A 16113-nucleotide genomic window follows, 5' to 3' on the forward strand; every position below is an offset into this window, starting at 1 on the left:
CTCAAAGAGATCTAGTGTTTCCACAAAAGCAACAGCTTCAAATGTAATAACACCTTTTAGACATTGGTCTTATATCACAGCTTAGTGGGGCGATAAGCGGAGAACTTCCTGGCAGGGGGTGAGCAAGGTTAGATGTCAGTGAAGGTAACTTCATTTCTAATTGCTAATTCACTGCTGATTGTCTGATTGAATCAGGTCCCCCAGGAGCTCCAGATGGTGTAACAGTGGAGGAGATCACAGACAGCACAGCTCAGCTTTCCTGGAGACCTGGCCAGGATAATGGCAGCCCCATCACAAGCTATATCATCCAGGCCAAGACAGCATTCACAGTGGGCTGGCAAGCGGTGAACACGGGTAACAATACAGGATTAGCTAAAGCTAGTCAAGCGGAGCATCAATTCAGCGAGAGACTGAAATTACCATAGCACGTCTCATGTGCTTTTAAGAAAGAAGCTTATGTTCGCTTTGAGTACATATAAGAGCCTCTAAGTACTAACGCAAAACGACTTAATCTGGTCTCTTGCCCCTGCCGCTCGAATACGAATTCATTTGAACAACGGAGATGTGGAATAGAACCATTTTTTTATGTTTTGTGTTTTTTTTTCTGGCTTACTGTAAACATCGGCTCAAAATTGCGCTCCTGTTGTTGACTTATGGCGCCTCCATGTAATCCAGGTATTTTCATCTAAACCTTGGCTCTTCTGTTTGCTCTCAGTCCCAGAGGTGATTGATGGGAACACCTTGACGGCAACGGTGGTGGATCTGAACGCATGGGTGGAGTTTGAGTTCAGAGTGCTGGCCAGAAACAGCGTCGGCGTGGGAGAACCAAGTCCCGCTTCTCTTAAAACAAGAACTGAAGATGCAGGTGAGTCACCAACAGTGTTCTTTTATACACAACTGAAAGTCAAATCAGAGAATTTCTTACTTAAATTGTCTTTTTTCCATGTAATAGTCGTTGATTTTAATTTGATCATATTTTAATCTATGAAATTTACATTTTACTTGAGAGAGAACAACATTACAGCAAACATTCAAACATTTTATATATTAAATTAAACATTCCAACATTTAACAAATGCCTGTAAAACAATGATTTCAAATACAAACTTTATTTTTACACTGCCATCAAATCAAAAGTTTGCGGTCATTCAGTTTTTTTGTTTTTGAAAGAATTCTCCAATGCTCACCAAGGCATTACATGCATATTCGATCGAAAATACAATAAAAATTTTAATATAGTAAAATATTATCACAAGATAATATTGGTGTAATGTTAAACGCCTTAGTACAAAAAAATGTTGGTATGGGTCTTTTGGTTTGGTACACGTGTTCTAAACAAATACAGCATTGTTTTAACCACTGCACGAGTGGTTTTAATATTTTCATATTTGATGTCTCTCATATTTCAAATAATGTTACTTTTTTGGGGAAATTTAAACTGTAAATGTCTTTTTGACAGTGTTTGATGTGGCATGACAGATCGCTGTTTAAGTGACTCAAACAGCAGTGAGGGTGATCATCTCCTTCTCTTTACTACTATGTCTTGTAGCATTTCATTTACCTCAGGCAAGTCATCATTGTCCACAGCTCATTAGTTCGCTAGAGAAGTTAAGTGCAGAGAGGAGCATTTCATGAAATATTAGACTATATACTCATTAAATGTTACTTTACCTGTTAGTGATGTTTTAAATATTTAATGTATTTTTTAATAATGTATTTTTTAATAAATCTAATATGAGACGAGTTTCCTTTCAGTCGGTCACTCTCGACGTATCGTCAGATGACCGACGAATTGGGATCTCGCTTAGAGAGACCAATCCACTTTGAGTGTAAACTAAATGAGTCAATGCACATTGGTATGAGCTTATTGCTTCCAGCTGCCACTGATCACAGTGTGAGTATAAGTAGGCAGCAGGTGCAGTGCATATTCAGCTTTTCGCTATCTGGTCCCGCTCCCGCCCACAACATTTATGTTTTTTCCCACTCCCACCCGCAAAAGCTGGCATAAAGGTAATCTATATAGATTTTCCGTACATTCTAAGAAATTTACATGAAATAATTCTGTAACATTTCCTAAACTCCACAACATCACAGCATAAACACTTATGATAAAATACTTGTTGTTTAGACTAAGCATTAACATTCACAGGCCACTGTTATTTTTTTAAAGAAAAGCAAGCATTGGCTGCTGCATGCACGATTTAGCATGGCAGAATGCCAGCAGCTCTTACTTTATTATCACTAAAAGCTGACATCTTAGTTAATCGCAATCTCTTAAAGCTCTGTTATAATACAATAAATATATGCAAAATAAATCTTTCACAAAGTCTACACTTTGTGTGTTAAAATGAGAGTATTCGTGAGCACAAATTTTCAGCACTGCGGTGAGAGGATTCTAACTAAATCACCTCTGACTGGCCATTGCATTCCAGAAATCAACAACTGAGTCTGTGATTGGTTACATTGCGCAACCCTTTAAATACATGTTATAAATATGCCAAGCTTGTGTATGTCAATCATTTTAATATTAATATTAGTTGCTCTTTTTGCTTTTGTGCAACAGATAAATAACAATTTATATATTTTAGACACTTTATGTTTAAATAATATCTATCTATGCCTCCACTTTACACGCTACAGCGCTGCTGCAGGTTCTTCAGGCTAAATCACTGAGGGACGTGCACGAGGGTGGACATGATCTGGAAGGTCTAAAAGAGCTTCAAACCACAGCTGATTTCAATTTCTGAACGATGAAGGTCACTGAGAGTTCTCTGGGTTATGCGATGTACACACTTGTTGTCCAGGAGCATCACGTCTGGTTGTGTCTGGTCAACATGAGGGATGCCAACAAAGTTTGGTTCCTCAAGGTCTCTGTGTCCCAGACTGGCCTTTTCAATGACACAGTCAAAAACATTGGCCAGCAGTTCTCGCCTGCACTGGGGCATACTGAGGAAATCCGAATTTCTGCCCAGTGGGCAGCTGGCAGCTGGTGAGGACGAGGAGTAGGTCCTGTTACTGGCGCCCTATTGGCCCAACCGGACCTGGTTCCCAGAACTAATGCTCCTTGTGACAGCCCTTCCTTGACTGATTCCTCTGAGGAAGGATCTACAAAACTTCCTTCAGGAGGTTCTAGGTGACCTACCCAGAGAGGTAATTGACACCATCACTTCGGCCCGATTTCCTTCTACAAGACACACTTATGCATTGAAGTAGAAACCTGTTCATCAAGTGGTTCTCTTCTCACCGAGAAGACCCCCAGGGAGGTTCCTTAAGGTGGCTATAAGGCTATAAGGCCTTCTTGGGACCTGTCACTAGTGCTCAGAGCACTACAGCAGGGCCATTTATGTCAATTAAAAAGCTCTGCTCCTGCTTGTATTGGCGCACATCAAGAGGGTAGGAGAACTCCACACATTTTTGGTCGATGATTCATGCCTAGAGTTTGGGCCGGCTGACTCCCAGGTAATCCTAAAACCCCAGCCCGGCTTTGTGCCCAAGGTCCCCACTACTACCTTTAGCGATCAGGTGGTGAGGCTGAAAGCACTGCCCCCAGAGGAAGCATACCCAGCACTAGCTTTGCCTTGTCCTGTCCGGGCATTGAGATGCTATATAGACAGGACACAAGGTTTCAGGACCTCAGACCAGCTGTTTTTCTGTCACGGTGGCCGGCAGAAGGGGAATGCCATCTCTAAACAGAGGATGGTCCACTGGATAGTGGATGCCATCACCCAATCTTATCATGCACAGGGTGTGCCCTGCCTCTTCAGGCTGTGAGCTCACTGTACTAGAAGTGTTGCATCCTCCTGGGTGCTGACTCGTGGCACCTCACTGACAGATATTTGTAAAGCCATGGGCTCGTCGACCCCCAACACATTCACTAGATGCTATAGCCTTCATGTGGAGCTGGTATCCTCCTGTGTTCTCACCTCAAATGGGTAGTAGCACTAAGAGGCCCTGACTTTGGGTCAGCTTGCTAAAACCACTCCAGAGAGCACTTATCGTAGACCCTGTGGAGCTCCTCCATCCCCTCGATAAATCCATGAGAACTGGTAGAGGGCTAGGTTCCATATGTAGAGACCCCATAAGTGGATCCCATATGTGTAAAATCCACAGTATAGCCTCAGAGCCCATATTTCCATGGCAGACTTCACCTCTAATCTTCCATAGTAGCTGGACTTATTGTGGTAGCCCTGGCCTGTGTGAAAAAATACACATAACATGGAGGCTTCCATGTTATGGATCCCAATTCGTCAGTCATCCGATGTGACGCCGAGAGTGACCGACTGAAAGGGAAGGTCTTGGTTACGTATTGTAACCCCATTCCCTGAAGGAGGGAATGAATGCATCACGTCCCATGCATCCACAATTCACCCCCCCCCCAACCCCGCCCAGCTGAACTGAACTGAACTGAAACTATACCGAACCATCATTTTTGAGTGCCATTACACCACTACTAGATAACAGTTATAAACTGTTTTTTTTTTTTGTTGTTTTTTTATCTTACTATTCCTAAACTATTAAATGGTAGTGTCAGTGGTAACTGTCAGTGGGTTATATGAAACAATCTTTTTTTTTCTTTTTCTAAATGTTTCTAAAAGCATTGTAAATACCTTGCACTTATTTTTTCTCATCATATTTTCATTACTAGTACACTTTGATTAAAATCTTAGATAAAAAAATGTTTAATTATATTCAAACGCACAATCAAAACAATCAAAAATCTTTTGTTCACTTACATTTTTGTTAGCAATTTTCTTTGACCCAATAAACAAAGAAGAGTTCAGAAGCGAAATTACTCCTAGATCAGAATCTCTGCCTTTACAAAAGTATGAAGTAAAGTTTATTTCACAGAGCTGCTTTGCGTCTTATTTGATCATGGCAAACCTTGGCAAGTTCAGTGATAATTTCCCCCTCCAAAGGTACGCAAAATGCACATCAAATTACTCAGCCAATCAGAACAGTGCTTGCCAGATCGAGAAAGCGCAATCCAATTTTTTGTGCGCAGTATACATCAGATGATCAGTAATCGACTGTGGGCGGCCTGTGGGCATGCTGTCTGAGGTTGAATCCACTAAACCTCAAGTGCCCATATTCTTCAAACGTCCCATGATGAAGCGATACAATTTAGGTGCTCAAGTGCCTCTTTGTTTATTATAGAACAAATTCTTTGTGCATTATTCTTGAGAGACTCTTGGCAAATGGTAAAATTCACTAGAAACAAAGCCAGTTAACTGAGATGCTGCCCACAGAATCTTTTAAAAGCAGTTGCTAAGGGACCAGAGTCTTGTTTCTTGATTCTTGATAATGAGGCTTTGAGAAAAAGAAAAGCAACAATGAGGAAGGCAGGGGCTGCATCTATCTGCTGTACTGAAAACATGGCTGTTTTTCTTTGTTTTCCTATACACAGTTCCTGACACGGCCCCCACCGATGTTGGAGGTGGGGGTGGCTCCAAGTCAGAGCTAGTAATAACATGGGAGGTAAGTCATCTGTCTATATTATCACTCCCTCTGGGCGAGGTAATAGTTTTGGCTAATTAAATGGAATTGAATGGGGGTGTTTATTACCTCAGTCAAAGCCAAGCCTGTTTTCCATCTGGGCCCTTTACTCCTGTAATGGCATTCAATTCAAATTTGGTTGTATATTAGAAAGCGGTTCATTTGCACTCTCAAGAGGTTGCATTACTTTGTGAAAACTGTGCGGGGTTTGGAAAAGCACTGGGTGTGAACCTGAGGCTGGATCTGGTCTGTATGTTTTAATATCACTACAGTTTCTTGTTTCCCTCCCAGCCTGTGCCTGAAGACCTGCAAAACGGAGATGGTTTCGGCTACATCATTGCTTTCCGGCCACTGGGGGAGGTCAACTGGACGCACGCCGTCACCTCCATCCCATCCCAGTCCCGTTACGTGTACCGTAACGAGAGCATCCCACCCTTTTCTCCATTTAGTGTCAAAGTGGGTGCCTACAACACCAAAGGCCAGGGACCGTTCAGCCCTGTTACCATTGTGTTCTCGGCTGAGAATGGTGAGACTGTCAATCGCATTACGAGCAGCGCACAAAAGCTTACCTTTTCAGTCATTTTCAGTGTTTTCAATGGATTTTTCTTTTCGCTATGTATTTATTCAGCTATTGTAAGGTGCATAAAACATTGAAAGAACAGGCTGGAATTGATTCCTTACCACCAGCACTTTATTGTGTGCAGCACTGAAAGAACACATATCTTTTTATGAATGATTAAGGAAAAGCGGGACAATGTAGGATATAGATTTAGATTATATAATGTTATATCATTTTATGGGTATTTCCAACACTGTCGGTGGCTGTTTTCTGTTCTTTTGGCAGTAATTTATCCTTTTTTAACAGGAAATATATTTTGTATTTTTTCAAAATGTCCAAGAATACATAATGCAATTTTCTTTTTATAGTAACTACAAAGTAAAGCATGTACTATAATGACTGTATCTGACGTTGGTTTGTAAATGTCAAGTGATTTTAGCTCTGGAATCTCATGCTCGGCAGTGTGGGAATCTTTCAGCTAGTTAGGATCGGTTTGAGATGAGCTATTACAGCATGGAGTGACAGGCAGACAGCAGTGTGTCAGAAAGCTACCCCATTAATTGAATTCCTGTACAGATAATGTTCCTCTGTCACTCAACTATCCTATTAAAATGAAGGCTAGTAAACAAAAGACAAAAGATTTAGCATCAGTCATTTATAAATGATTTCTCATCAGTCTCTGATTTGTGCACTGATTATGCTTCTCTTCTAGTCATGTCTTGTCTCTTTGTCTTTTTGTGCGTCTTACTTCTCCTCGTCTCCTTGTGTCTTACGTTCTCCTGATCTCGTCTTTTCTCCTCGTCTTACTGTTTTATTTCATCTCTTCACTTTCAGTTTTGTCTCTTTACATTGTTCCATTGTCTTTTCTTCTTGTCTATTCTCTTTCAATCTTGTCTTATCTTGGTCTTCTCTCTTCGTAATTGTCTCTTCTCATCCTGTTGTCTTTTATTTTATTCTCATCTCTTGTCTTTCAGTTTTATCTTGTTTCATCATTTCATTTTTTTGTCTTCCTGTCTCTTTTCTTTTTTTTTCTTTTATTCTCTTTCCTTTCAGTCTCTGCTGCTCTTCTCTTCTTGTCTTCTCTAGTCTTGTTTCTTATCTCTTCTCATTTTATTCTCATTTATTCTCTTTCGGTTTGGTCTTCTTGGTACATCAGTCTTTGATGCATCCTCTTTTTCTTCTTTCAGTCTTGTCACAAGTCTTCTCTCCTCATAGTCTCTTCTTTTCTCATCCTCTCTTTCAGTGTTTACTCGTTTCATCTTCTCTTGCCATCTCTTGTTTAGTTTTTTTTTAAGTCTTGTATCATCTTTTCTCTGATGCATCCTAGTTCTTCTCCTCTCCTCTAGTCTCTTCTCTTCTCTAAATCTTTTTTTTTTTTGTATTTTCTCTCATCTCTTCTCCTCTCTTTTCTCATCGTCTTGTCTTTTCTGCTTTCTTCACTTTCCTTTGAGTCTCATTTCAACTTCTCTAATTAACTCTAATCTCTTCTTTTCTCCGTTTGGTCTTTTCTCGTCTCACCCCTTTCAGGTTTGTCTCTTTGTTGTATCCTCTTTCTTATTCCTTGTTTCTTCTTGTCCTGTCATATTTCATCTCATCTATTCTCTTGACCTTTTTGTTTTCTCTTTTTGTTTCCTTTCGTCTCGTCTAGTCTTCTTTGGTCTCATTTTTGGTCTCAGTCTCATTTCGGTTTCTCTCCTTGTTCCATCAACTTCTTCTCTCATGTTGTCTGTCTTCTCTCATTTTATCTCATTTATCTAATTCTCATAGTTTTGTCTTATATCTCTCTTCACTGCATCCTCTACTTATCTCTGTTCTTTCAGTCACATTTTCATCTCCACATTGTCTCATTTTCTTTCATCTCGAATCTTTTTATTTACTTTTTTCATATTTCTCTTATTTTGGCTCTCCTTTTTCTCATATTTCCTTATCTCTTTTCTTCTCCTTTGTTCTCATCTCTTTGCTTCTTTTCTGTCTTTATGCATTCATCTTTTTCTCTTTTTATCTTTCCTCTCAGAGCCCAGTGGCGTTCCAGACGGCATGTGGGCCAGAAGCATTTCTGCCACTGAAATTGAAGTGAGCTGGCACATTCTCAGCGCTTCCCCAGAAAGAGTGTTGGGCTATGAGGTGCGTCCCTTCTTCTAAATGGAAATGACTCTCTGTCCGGTTTTGAAATGCACCGTGGGTTCTGTCAGAGCCTGTCATCTCCCACGCTGCACCTCAAAGTTCCCTCTGTACCCATGGAAACGCTCCATTTGAAAATAAGAATAGGGTTCCCTGTTCTTACAGTATGCATAGGAGGCCCTCTCTGCCGCATGGGCGAAATGGCTTTTCTTCATCCTTTTTTAGGACACAGAGAACACATTACACATTCCACTGTGAAACTCTTCATCCATGTCACCCCAAACCCACTGTGTGGAAAAAGTGAAATACTCCTGTATAATAATTCTCCTGCACTGAACATAATGGCACCGTAGCATTATATCCGCGAGGCTTTAGATCCCACAGGCTGTGCTTTTTCTCCGTTGCTCTTGAAATCAGGTGGTGTACTGGGAGGACGATACAAAACCAGAGACCATGGGCAAAGTCAGAGTGTCTGCCAATCAGAACAAGGTTAACATCAGCGGTCTGAGAGGATACACTCAGTATTTCCTGACAGTGAGTGCTTTCAACACAGCAGGAACTGGCCCTCTTTCTCCCACCATCAATGTGACCACCAAGAAGACCCGTAAGTATAGATTTAGTTAAATAAGTATACACCGTAATAATTCTGCATTGCATTGCCACTGCAGGTATATAAAACTAATTAATAAGTGTTTTTTTTGTTTTGTTTTGTTTTGTTTTTTAATTGTAATATTTGTGACCCTGGACCACAAGTGGGTTGGGTATATTTTCAGCAATAGCCAAAAAATATTGTACGGGTCAAAGTTATCTATTTTTCTTAACTAAAGATCATGTTCCATGAAGATATTTTGTACATTTCCTACAGTAAATATAACAACTCAATTTTTGATCAGTAATATGCATTGCTAAGAACTTCATTTGGAAAACTTCAAAGGTAATTTTCTCAATATTGAGATTTTTTTTAACCCTCAGATTCCAGATTTTCAAATAGTTGTATCTTTGCCAAATATTGTCCTTTCCTAATAAACCGTACATCAATGGAAATATTATTTTGTATAAATGATGTATAAATCTCAGAAATCTCTAAATATTGACATTTAAGAGTGGTTTTGGGGTCCAGGATCAAATTGCACTTTGTGAAAAAGTAGAATAGTCCTTTATAATATTTAAATAGGATAAAGACATCTGTCATTTGATATATATATATATATATATATATATATATATATATATATATATATATACTGTTATTACTAGTAAAGTGTTTTGTGTGTGTGTGTGTGTGTGTGTGGGGGAAAACAAATTTGATATTTAAGTAGATGTTCATGCTGCTTTCTCATTCATTGAAAAAATACAGTGAAAAGTACCTAGGTAGTCTTTAACTTGCATACTATATATTCATATGACCACAAAAAAATAGGGATATAACATACAAAGCATTATGAAAAAAATTTATTTGTGTTCGGAAAAGAGCAGTGTGAACATTTTACTAAATGTTTCCTTTTGTGTTCCAGAGAGGAAAAGAATTTCATACACATTTCAAATGCCAGAACTGCCTTTTCTAGTTCTAGAACTATCCGTTTAGTATAATACGTTATGTATTTATGAACGAACAGACAGCCAGGCAGGCACCTCTCCTGGCTTTCTGATGTGGTCATGTGTACAGTAACTAATAGTGGTGTTTCCCCTCAGCACCCGGCCAGCCACCTTTGAACGTGGAGTGGAATCTGATTGGCTCTAAGCTCACTGTTCATTGGGAACCTGTCATTTCTCTGGAGATGGAGTCAGATGTTACTGGTTATCAGGTAAGTGCTTCTCAGCAATGTAAACCTCAAAGCCAAACTGTAGGGCATTATTTTCACATAATCATATTAGCTTGTTCTATTCTAGTGGGCATTTAGGAAACAACTACATTAGAGGGCTTATATTATTTTTCTTGTTGGACGATTACCCACCTCAGTGGTAACGGAAATTAAAAATAAAACGAATTTATACTGCGGATCTACAAAATATGTGCTATACAGTATAGCAAAAACACCAGGTGTGCTAATAAACACTACAGTTCCCCATAGTGTATGATAATTTGATTTTACTTCATTTATCGACTAAAATAGCTTGTGCTGAATAAATCTAAGTGGTTGTTAGCACCTCTGTCATTTGTTCTCTCCAGGTGTCTTACAGAAGGAACCGGCATAAAGAAATTAACACAATAACAACAAATCTGACCTCAGTGGAGCTCACGCTACCTGCAGATGATGATTACATCATTCAGATACGAGCGCTGAGTGACGGAGGAGAAGGGATGCCAACCGAACCCATCAACATACATAAACTTAGTAAGAAAACATGCTTTTTTAATTTATTTTTTGATGCATTTGTATATAGTGGTCAACAAGTTTTTTGTTTTTCTTAGTCCAGTGTACACTATTGTTCAAAGGTTTGAGGCCAATAATAAGTGTTCATTAATTTAGCAAGGAATAATGAAAAAAAATCTAGTAAATACAGATATTTTGAACATTGTTCATCAAAATATCCTACAAAATAAAATAATTAATTTCTACAGAATAATTATGCAGCATAAATACCTAGTTCTTTCATGAAATGCTAGATGGCGCCAGCTGATGGGTCTTAACGTAACTGATGAAATTCACAGCATTAATCTACTTGGCATACGCAGCCAATGAGCTTGCAGCTTTACATTTACTGTAAGTGGTGTGTTTGGTTAGTATTCACTACAGCAGTTCGCAGCCTGCATTCAGAGTTCCTCCGAAACCCTCCTCCTTCCCTAGCTCCACCTGTATAGATCTGCTATGGGTTATTGTATGTGCTATTTGTGCAGCAGCAGTATGTCTTAAATACTCAAGGCACCGTATAGGAATGTGCATTGACATCAGCAAGTTCCTGCAGCAATAATCTACATCTACACCAATAACAGCAGCAGCAATTCAGATGCAGCAGTGTAGCAGATCTATTCCGTCAAGACCATATACATTAACATTGTCATATCTATCACAATTGTTACAATACATTGTTAAATCTGTTACAATAGGTGAAATTTTATAATGTGCTCCACCTTTCAAACAACTTTCCTTTTTTACTGACATCACTTAGGCTGCATAGGCTATTGGATAATGTTAACCAATAGCAAAATATTTGGAATGTATTATCTTCTTTTTTCCATCCGATCAATTCCTAATGAATCAAATTCCAAGTTCAAATTCAAAATGTTCCAAATTCAAATTCTTAATGTTCCAAGTTTAAATTCAAATTATAAATGTGTGGCAAGTCCTGCCACACATTCTTCTTTTAAAATATCCGGTTTCACTAAAAAAACAAAAATCGGACTCCGCTAACCTGACTCGCATATCTTTCTCAGTGGCTGAATAGTTAACACAATATTTATTCCGGCCATTTTTTCTTGTGAACCTGTTACGAACAATGAAATGGGGGAATGACACTGAGAGGGTAATGAGCCAATCACAATGCTGTGAATTCAATGCTCATATTTGCTGATTACCCTTCAAAACCTTTATGACAATGCTACCATCCTTGTGTTTCTGTCGGACATTGTTACTTTAAAAAAGTATGCGATTTATGAATTTGATTTTATCAGTTGTTTATACTCGGCTCATTTATTTCACGTCTGCATATATAATATTACATTTCCGTAGGTGAGTTAAGCCTGCAGGAGTGTACAAAGCACATTCACTGCTCTCCTCTTTCAAAGCCTGTGATGTCAAAGATAAATATTCAATGCTAAAGGGATATTAAACACACAGGCCCCTATAAAATAAACAATGCACAGTTGACCTCATAATGTTCTCCTCCTGTTCCCACGAGTGAACCGCGCAGGTGCAGTTTGCAGCGTAGACGCTCTCTTACTGCAGTCCAGAGTTTAATGCGCCTCTCTAAATGAGTTCTCACTGATTTGATGTGTCCTCCTTGTACACCTTTTATTCTCCACTGGGCTAAGCAGTCTGATCTTTATTAACTAGCCCAAGCCCTCGCCATCTATCTCTGCCCGTTGGTCTCCGCTCCCCCATGGATACAACGACACAGGCTGATGCAACTGCAAGGGACAACTGTTCTCTGTGGCTTATTGTTCACATTTTTCATCTAATGGCTTGCAATGTCTCGTTTTCAAGAAAAAGCCCTGACTCTTTTCTTTTGTTAATGTTGGAAATTATTAGGTGTGTGCCAATAGCAAGGTTTTCCAACCTGCTTTATTATTAATTAGTTAGTCATTTAAACTGGGAAAAACTGCTCAGTGAGCATCTGCTGGACCTCAGTGAAAATGCAACTGTTTTTACTCTAATTTTGATTAAATAATTGTTGAGCATAAGATACTTCTTAAATTAAATAATTTGATAGACCCCAGACTTATGAACAGTTGTGCACAGTTGTTTACCCAAAAACTGAAAATGTACCCTCAGGACATCTAAGATAGAGAAGTTTAGCATTATATCACTTGCTCACAATGGATCCTCTGTAGTGAATGGGTGCCGTCAGGTTGAGAGTCAAATCAGCTGAGAAAAACATCACAATAATCCACAAGCAATCAACTGTTGTCTGTCTTGGACTGTTTTTGCTTGTAAATGATGTTTGATCCTGTGCATATTTCTCTCCCGATTCAGACAAAACAATTGTTTCACTGGAGAAAGCAATATTATAGATAAAGGAATCGTATTTCAGCCAGAAGCAATTGGTTTAAAATTTAAAAACTCAATTATGGATTTGTTAATTACAAACACAAAGCATTTCTCTTCACAAGTCTTTAATTAATGGACTGAAGTAGTGTGGGCTACTTGTGGATTATTGTCATGTTTTTGTCAGATGTTTGGACTCTCATTCTGACGGCACCCATTCATTGCAGAGGATCCATTGGTGAGCAAGTGATGCAATGCTAATTGTTTCCTTTGGTGAAGAAATCTGTGAAGAAACCAACTCCTCTACATCCTGGATCATATACAAAAAAAAAAAAAAATGGTCAAATGACTGGCAGCAACGGCTGTCAAACAAAAGCCATAAAATTACAGTAAAATATCTTCATTGAAATAAAATGTAAAAACAAAATTACAGATTTTTTCATTAAAGCATTTGCAGAAGAAAAAATCCTGTTAATTTACAGCTTTTTCAGTTACGATATTTTACTTTAATTTTAAGTTTCTGTTTTGCAGACATAGCTGCCAGTACTTTTTTATAGGACCTTTTTTATAGTGTAGGATGATGAGGAGTTATTCAGCAATTTTTCATTTTTGGTTTAAACTAATCTATTTTTTTTTTTTTTAAAGAATTACTTTGCTGTCATAACGCTCATTTAAATCTCAATGTAACAGAAGAGAAAATGTTATTTCAAATGTTCTGTTGTTAATCTAGGAAATTATTAGCTGTGCCAATAGCAAGGTTTTCTAACCTGCTTTACCATTAATTAGTTAGTCATTTAAACTGGAAAACTGCACAGTGAACGTCTACTGGAAGTCAATGCAAATCTGCTTAGAGCACAAGACTGTCCACCACCAGATGTAGAGCTAAACACTGATAAAGCTTTAATTTCATCCTTCAATTCCCAACGATGCTTTCCTTTATTGCTCTTATATTACTCTGTCTATTTTTATTCATCAATTAAAAGTTAATAAGCTTCAGCACCTTTAAGTCCAGTTTTCCATGTTCCAGGTATGAGCGTACGAGGGTCCAGAGCCTGGCGACCCAACACCATCCCAGTCTCCTTGCTTTCCATCATCGCGTTATCAACACTGCGGCCAACTTTGTGTTAGCAACCTCTGACCAGTTTGATTGCCTGCACTCTTCCTCGCTGTGGAGCCGTTGGAGAGGTGCACCAAAACACTGGAAGAGATATTATCGATCTATCTCTCCATAGTTATCTGGGGCAATGTCCGGCGAAGCCTTCAAGGAGCGTAACGGGAAAACGTCAGCGTCAGGGTGGTCAGATTTCATGTGCATGTGTTATGTACTGTGTATCATTGTGTCCTTGCAAGCGATCCGAGACCCTAACAAGGTTTCAACGGAAGGTTTTTGAAGCGTATTGGTGTATGAGGAGGGTTGAGTCATGTTACTGCACTAAGATTTCATCTTCTCATTGATCCGTCGGAACAAATGCCTTACTTCCATGTACATGCCAAAGTAGTTAACATCCTTTTGCTTCTTCCTAAGCTACTGTTTGTTAAACTTATGACTGGTTTGTAGTTATCACATCATTAACTGAAGGATTAGTTCACCCAAAAATCGTTTACACACCCTCTTGTTGTTGTCATGTGACTTTATTGGCTGTGGGACACAAAGTGCGATTTTAAAGAATGTTCCCATGCAATTAAAATGAATTTAGAGAGAGGCCTTTTAAAGCAATATTTCACTCAGAAATTAAATTCACTTATACTCAGGTCATCCAAGATTTGTTTCTTGAGAAATTTAGCATAACATCACTTGCTCACCAATCGATCCTCTGCAGTGAATGGGTGCCGTCAGAATGGCAATCCAAACAGCTGATGAAAACATCACAATCCACACCACTCCAGTCCAGTCCATCTTGTAACCTGCAAAACCATTTGTTTATAAGAAACAAATCCATCATTAAGGCATTTGAACTTTTTCATCACTTTTGGCCAAAATTGATTAAACCGTACATGGAAAAAGTCCATCCCCTGTTGTGCTTTCACATCAAAATCAACCATACATATTTGTTCAGAACTAATTTAGACTGTTTTTTGCTTTTCAACATTGCTTGATCTGTGCATATTTCGCTCCTGATTCAGACCATTTTCACTGGAGAAGGCAATATTATAGATAGAGCAAGACGTTAAAAACATCTTACAGATGAATTTGTTTATTACAAACACTCAGCTCTTCACACAACATTAACTGATGGACTGGAGTGGGGTGGATTACTTGTGGATTAGTGTGATGCTTCCATCAGCTGTTTAGACTCTCAACCTGACGGCACCCATTCACTGCAGAGCATCTACTGGTGAGCAAGTGATGTAATGCTACATTTCTCCAAATCTGTTCTGATGAAGAAACAAACTCATCTACATCTTGGATGACCTGAGGATGAGTATATTTCCAGCAAATTAAAATTTTTAAGGTCATGGAAGAGCTATAAAAAAATATCATAAATGTGGTCCATACAACTTCTAGGCTATGTAACCACTTACAAATTCATAATTTTATTTGAGAAACAAGCCAAAATATTCACCTTTTGTGTTTTGAAGAAAAAAGAAAGACATTGGGAACAACATGAGGGTGAGTAAATAATGACAGAAGACTCATATTTTGTGTGAATGATCCCTTTAAGCTGTTTGTTATACTTGTGATTGTTCTGTAATCACATCATTAATTAACATTTCGCCTTTGCTTAATTATTTGTTCAAGAGTTGTGTCTGTGCCTTATCTATGTTTTAGCACACACAAGGCTTGTGTTTGTTTGCTCCAAGCACCATGTTGCAGCTACAAGCCTCTAGTATTCATGATTGTCAAAGTGCTACAGTACAGGATCTACACTATTTCAACTGTGTTAACACTAGAAGAGGTTATGGGTAAATCTGTGTACACTCACAACAGTAATGATATCAGATGATAGTGACGTGAGGGATCTTATTAGACTTTTATAAATTCGCTGATTCTTAGTTTAGAATTTGATTAAGCATTTAGACACTTAATGCAGTCATAATGATTCCGTTTAATAAAGAATAATTGAATAATTTTTGATGATAAAAAATGCACTGTTTTAGTAAAAGGTGGGTGAAAATGTAATTTTGAGATGAGCAACCAATTATTACAGAATTACAATATGAGAGATGTTAGATTTTCTTTCCTCACTATCAGAAAATCTGGAGCGCTAAAGCCACATTTTAATGACCTTTTTTTATAAGTATCTCTTAATTATCCCTTGTGAAAAAGAAATGTTCTTAATTGTATTCAATTTG

The 16113-nt window shown here is 38.5% G+C and overlaps 1 protein-coding gene across 1 annotated transcript in view; it reads left to right on the forward strand.

Moving 5' to 3' along the window:
• The window catches only part of LOC113078017 (contactin-3-like), a 69951-nt gene extending 55379 nt beyond the window's left edge, over nt 1-14572 (forward strand). Inside the window, exons 15-23 of the mRNA XM_026250297.1 lie at nt 196-354; nt 716-865; nt 5405-5475; nt 5785-6019; nt 8067-8176; nt 8591-8777; nt 9866-9978; nt 10344-10509; nt 13847-14572. Coding sequence (XP_026106082.1) covers nt 196-354; nt 716-865; nt 5405-5475; nt 5785-6019; nt 8067-8176; nt 8591-8777; nt 9866-9978; nt 10344-10509; nt 13847-13947 — 1292 coding nt within the window. The 3' untranslated portion in view covers nt 13948-14572. The remainder of the gene's footprint in view (nt 1-195; nt 355-715; nt 866-5404; nt 5476-5784; nt 6020-8066; nt 8177-8590; nt 8778-9865; nt 9979-10343; nt 10510-13846) is intronic.
• The last annotated feature ends 1541 nt before the right edge of the window (nt 14573-16113 follow it).

This window comes from Carassius auratus, unplaced genomic scaffold (assembly GCF_003368295.1).
Source record: "Carassius auratus strain Wakin unplaced genomic scaffold, ASM336829v1 scaf_tig00023929, whole genome shotgun sequence".
Taxonomy (NCBI): domain Eukaryota; kingdom Metazoa; phylum Chordata; class Actinopteri; order Cypriniformes; family Cyprinidae; genus Carassius; species Carassius auratus.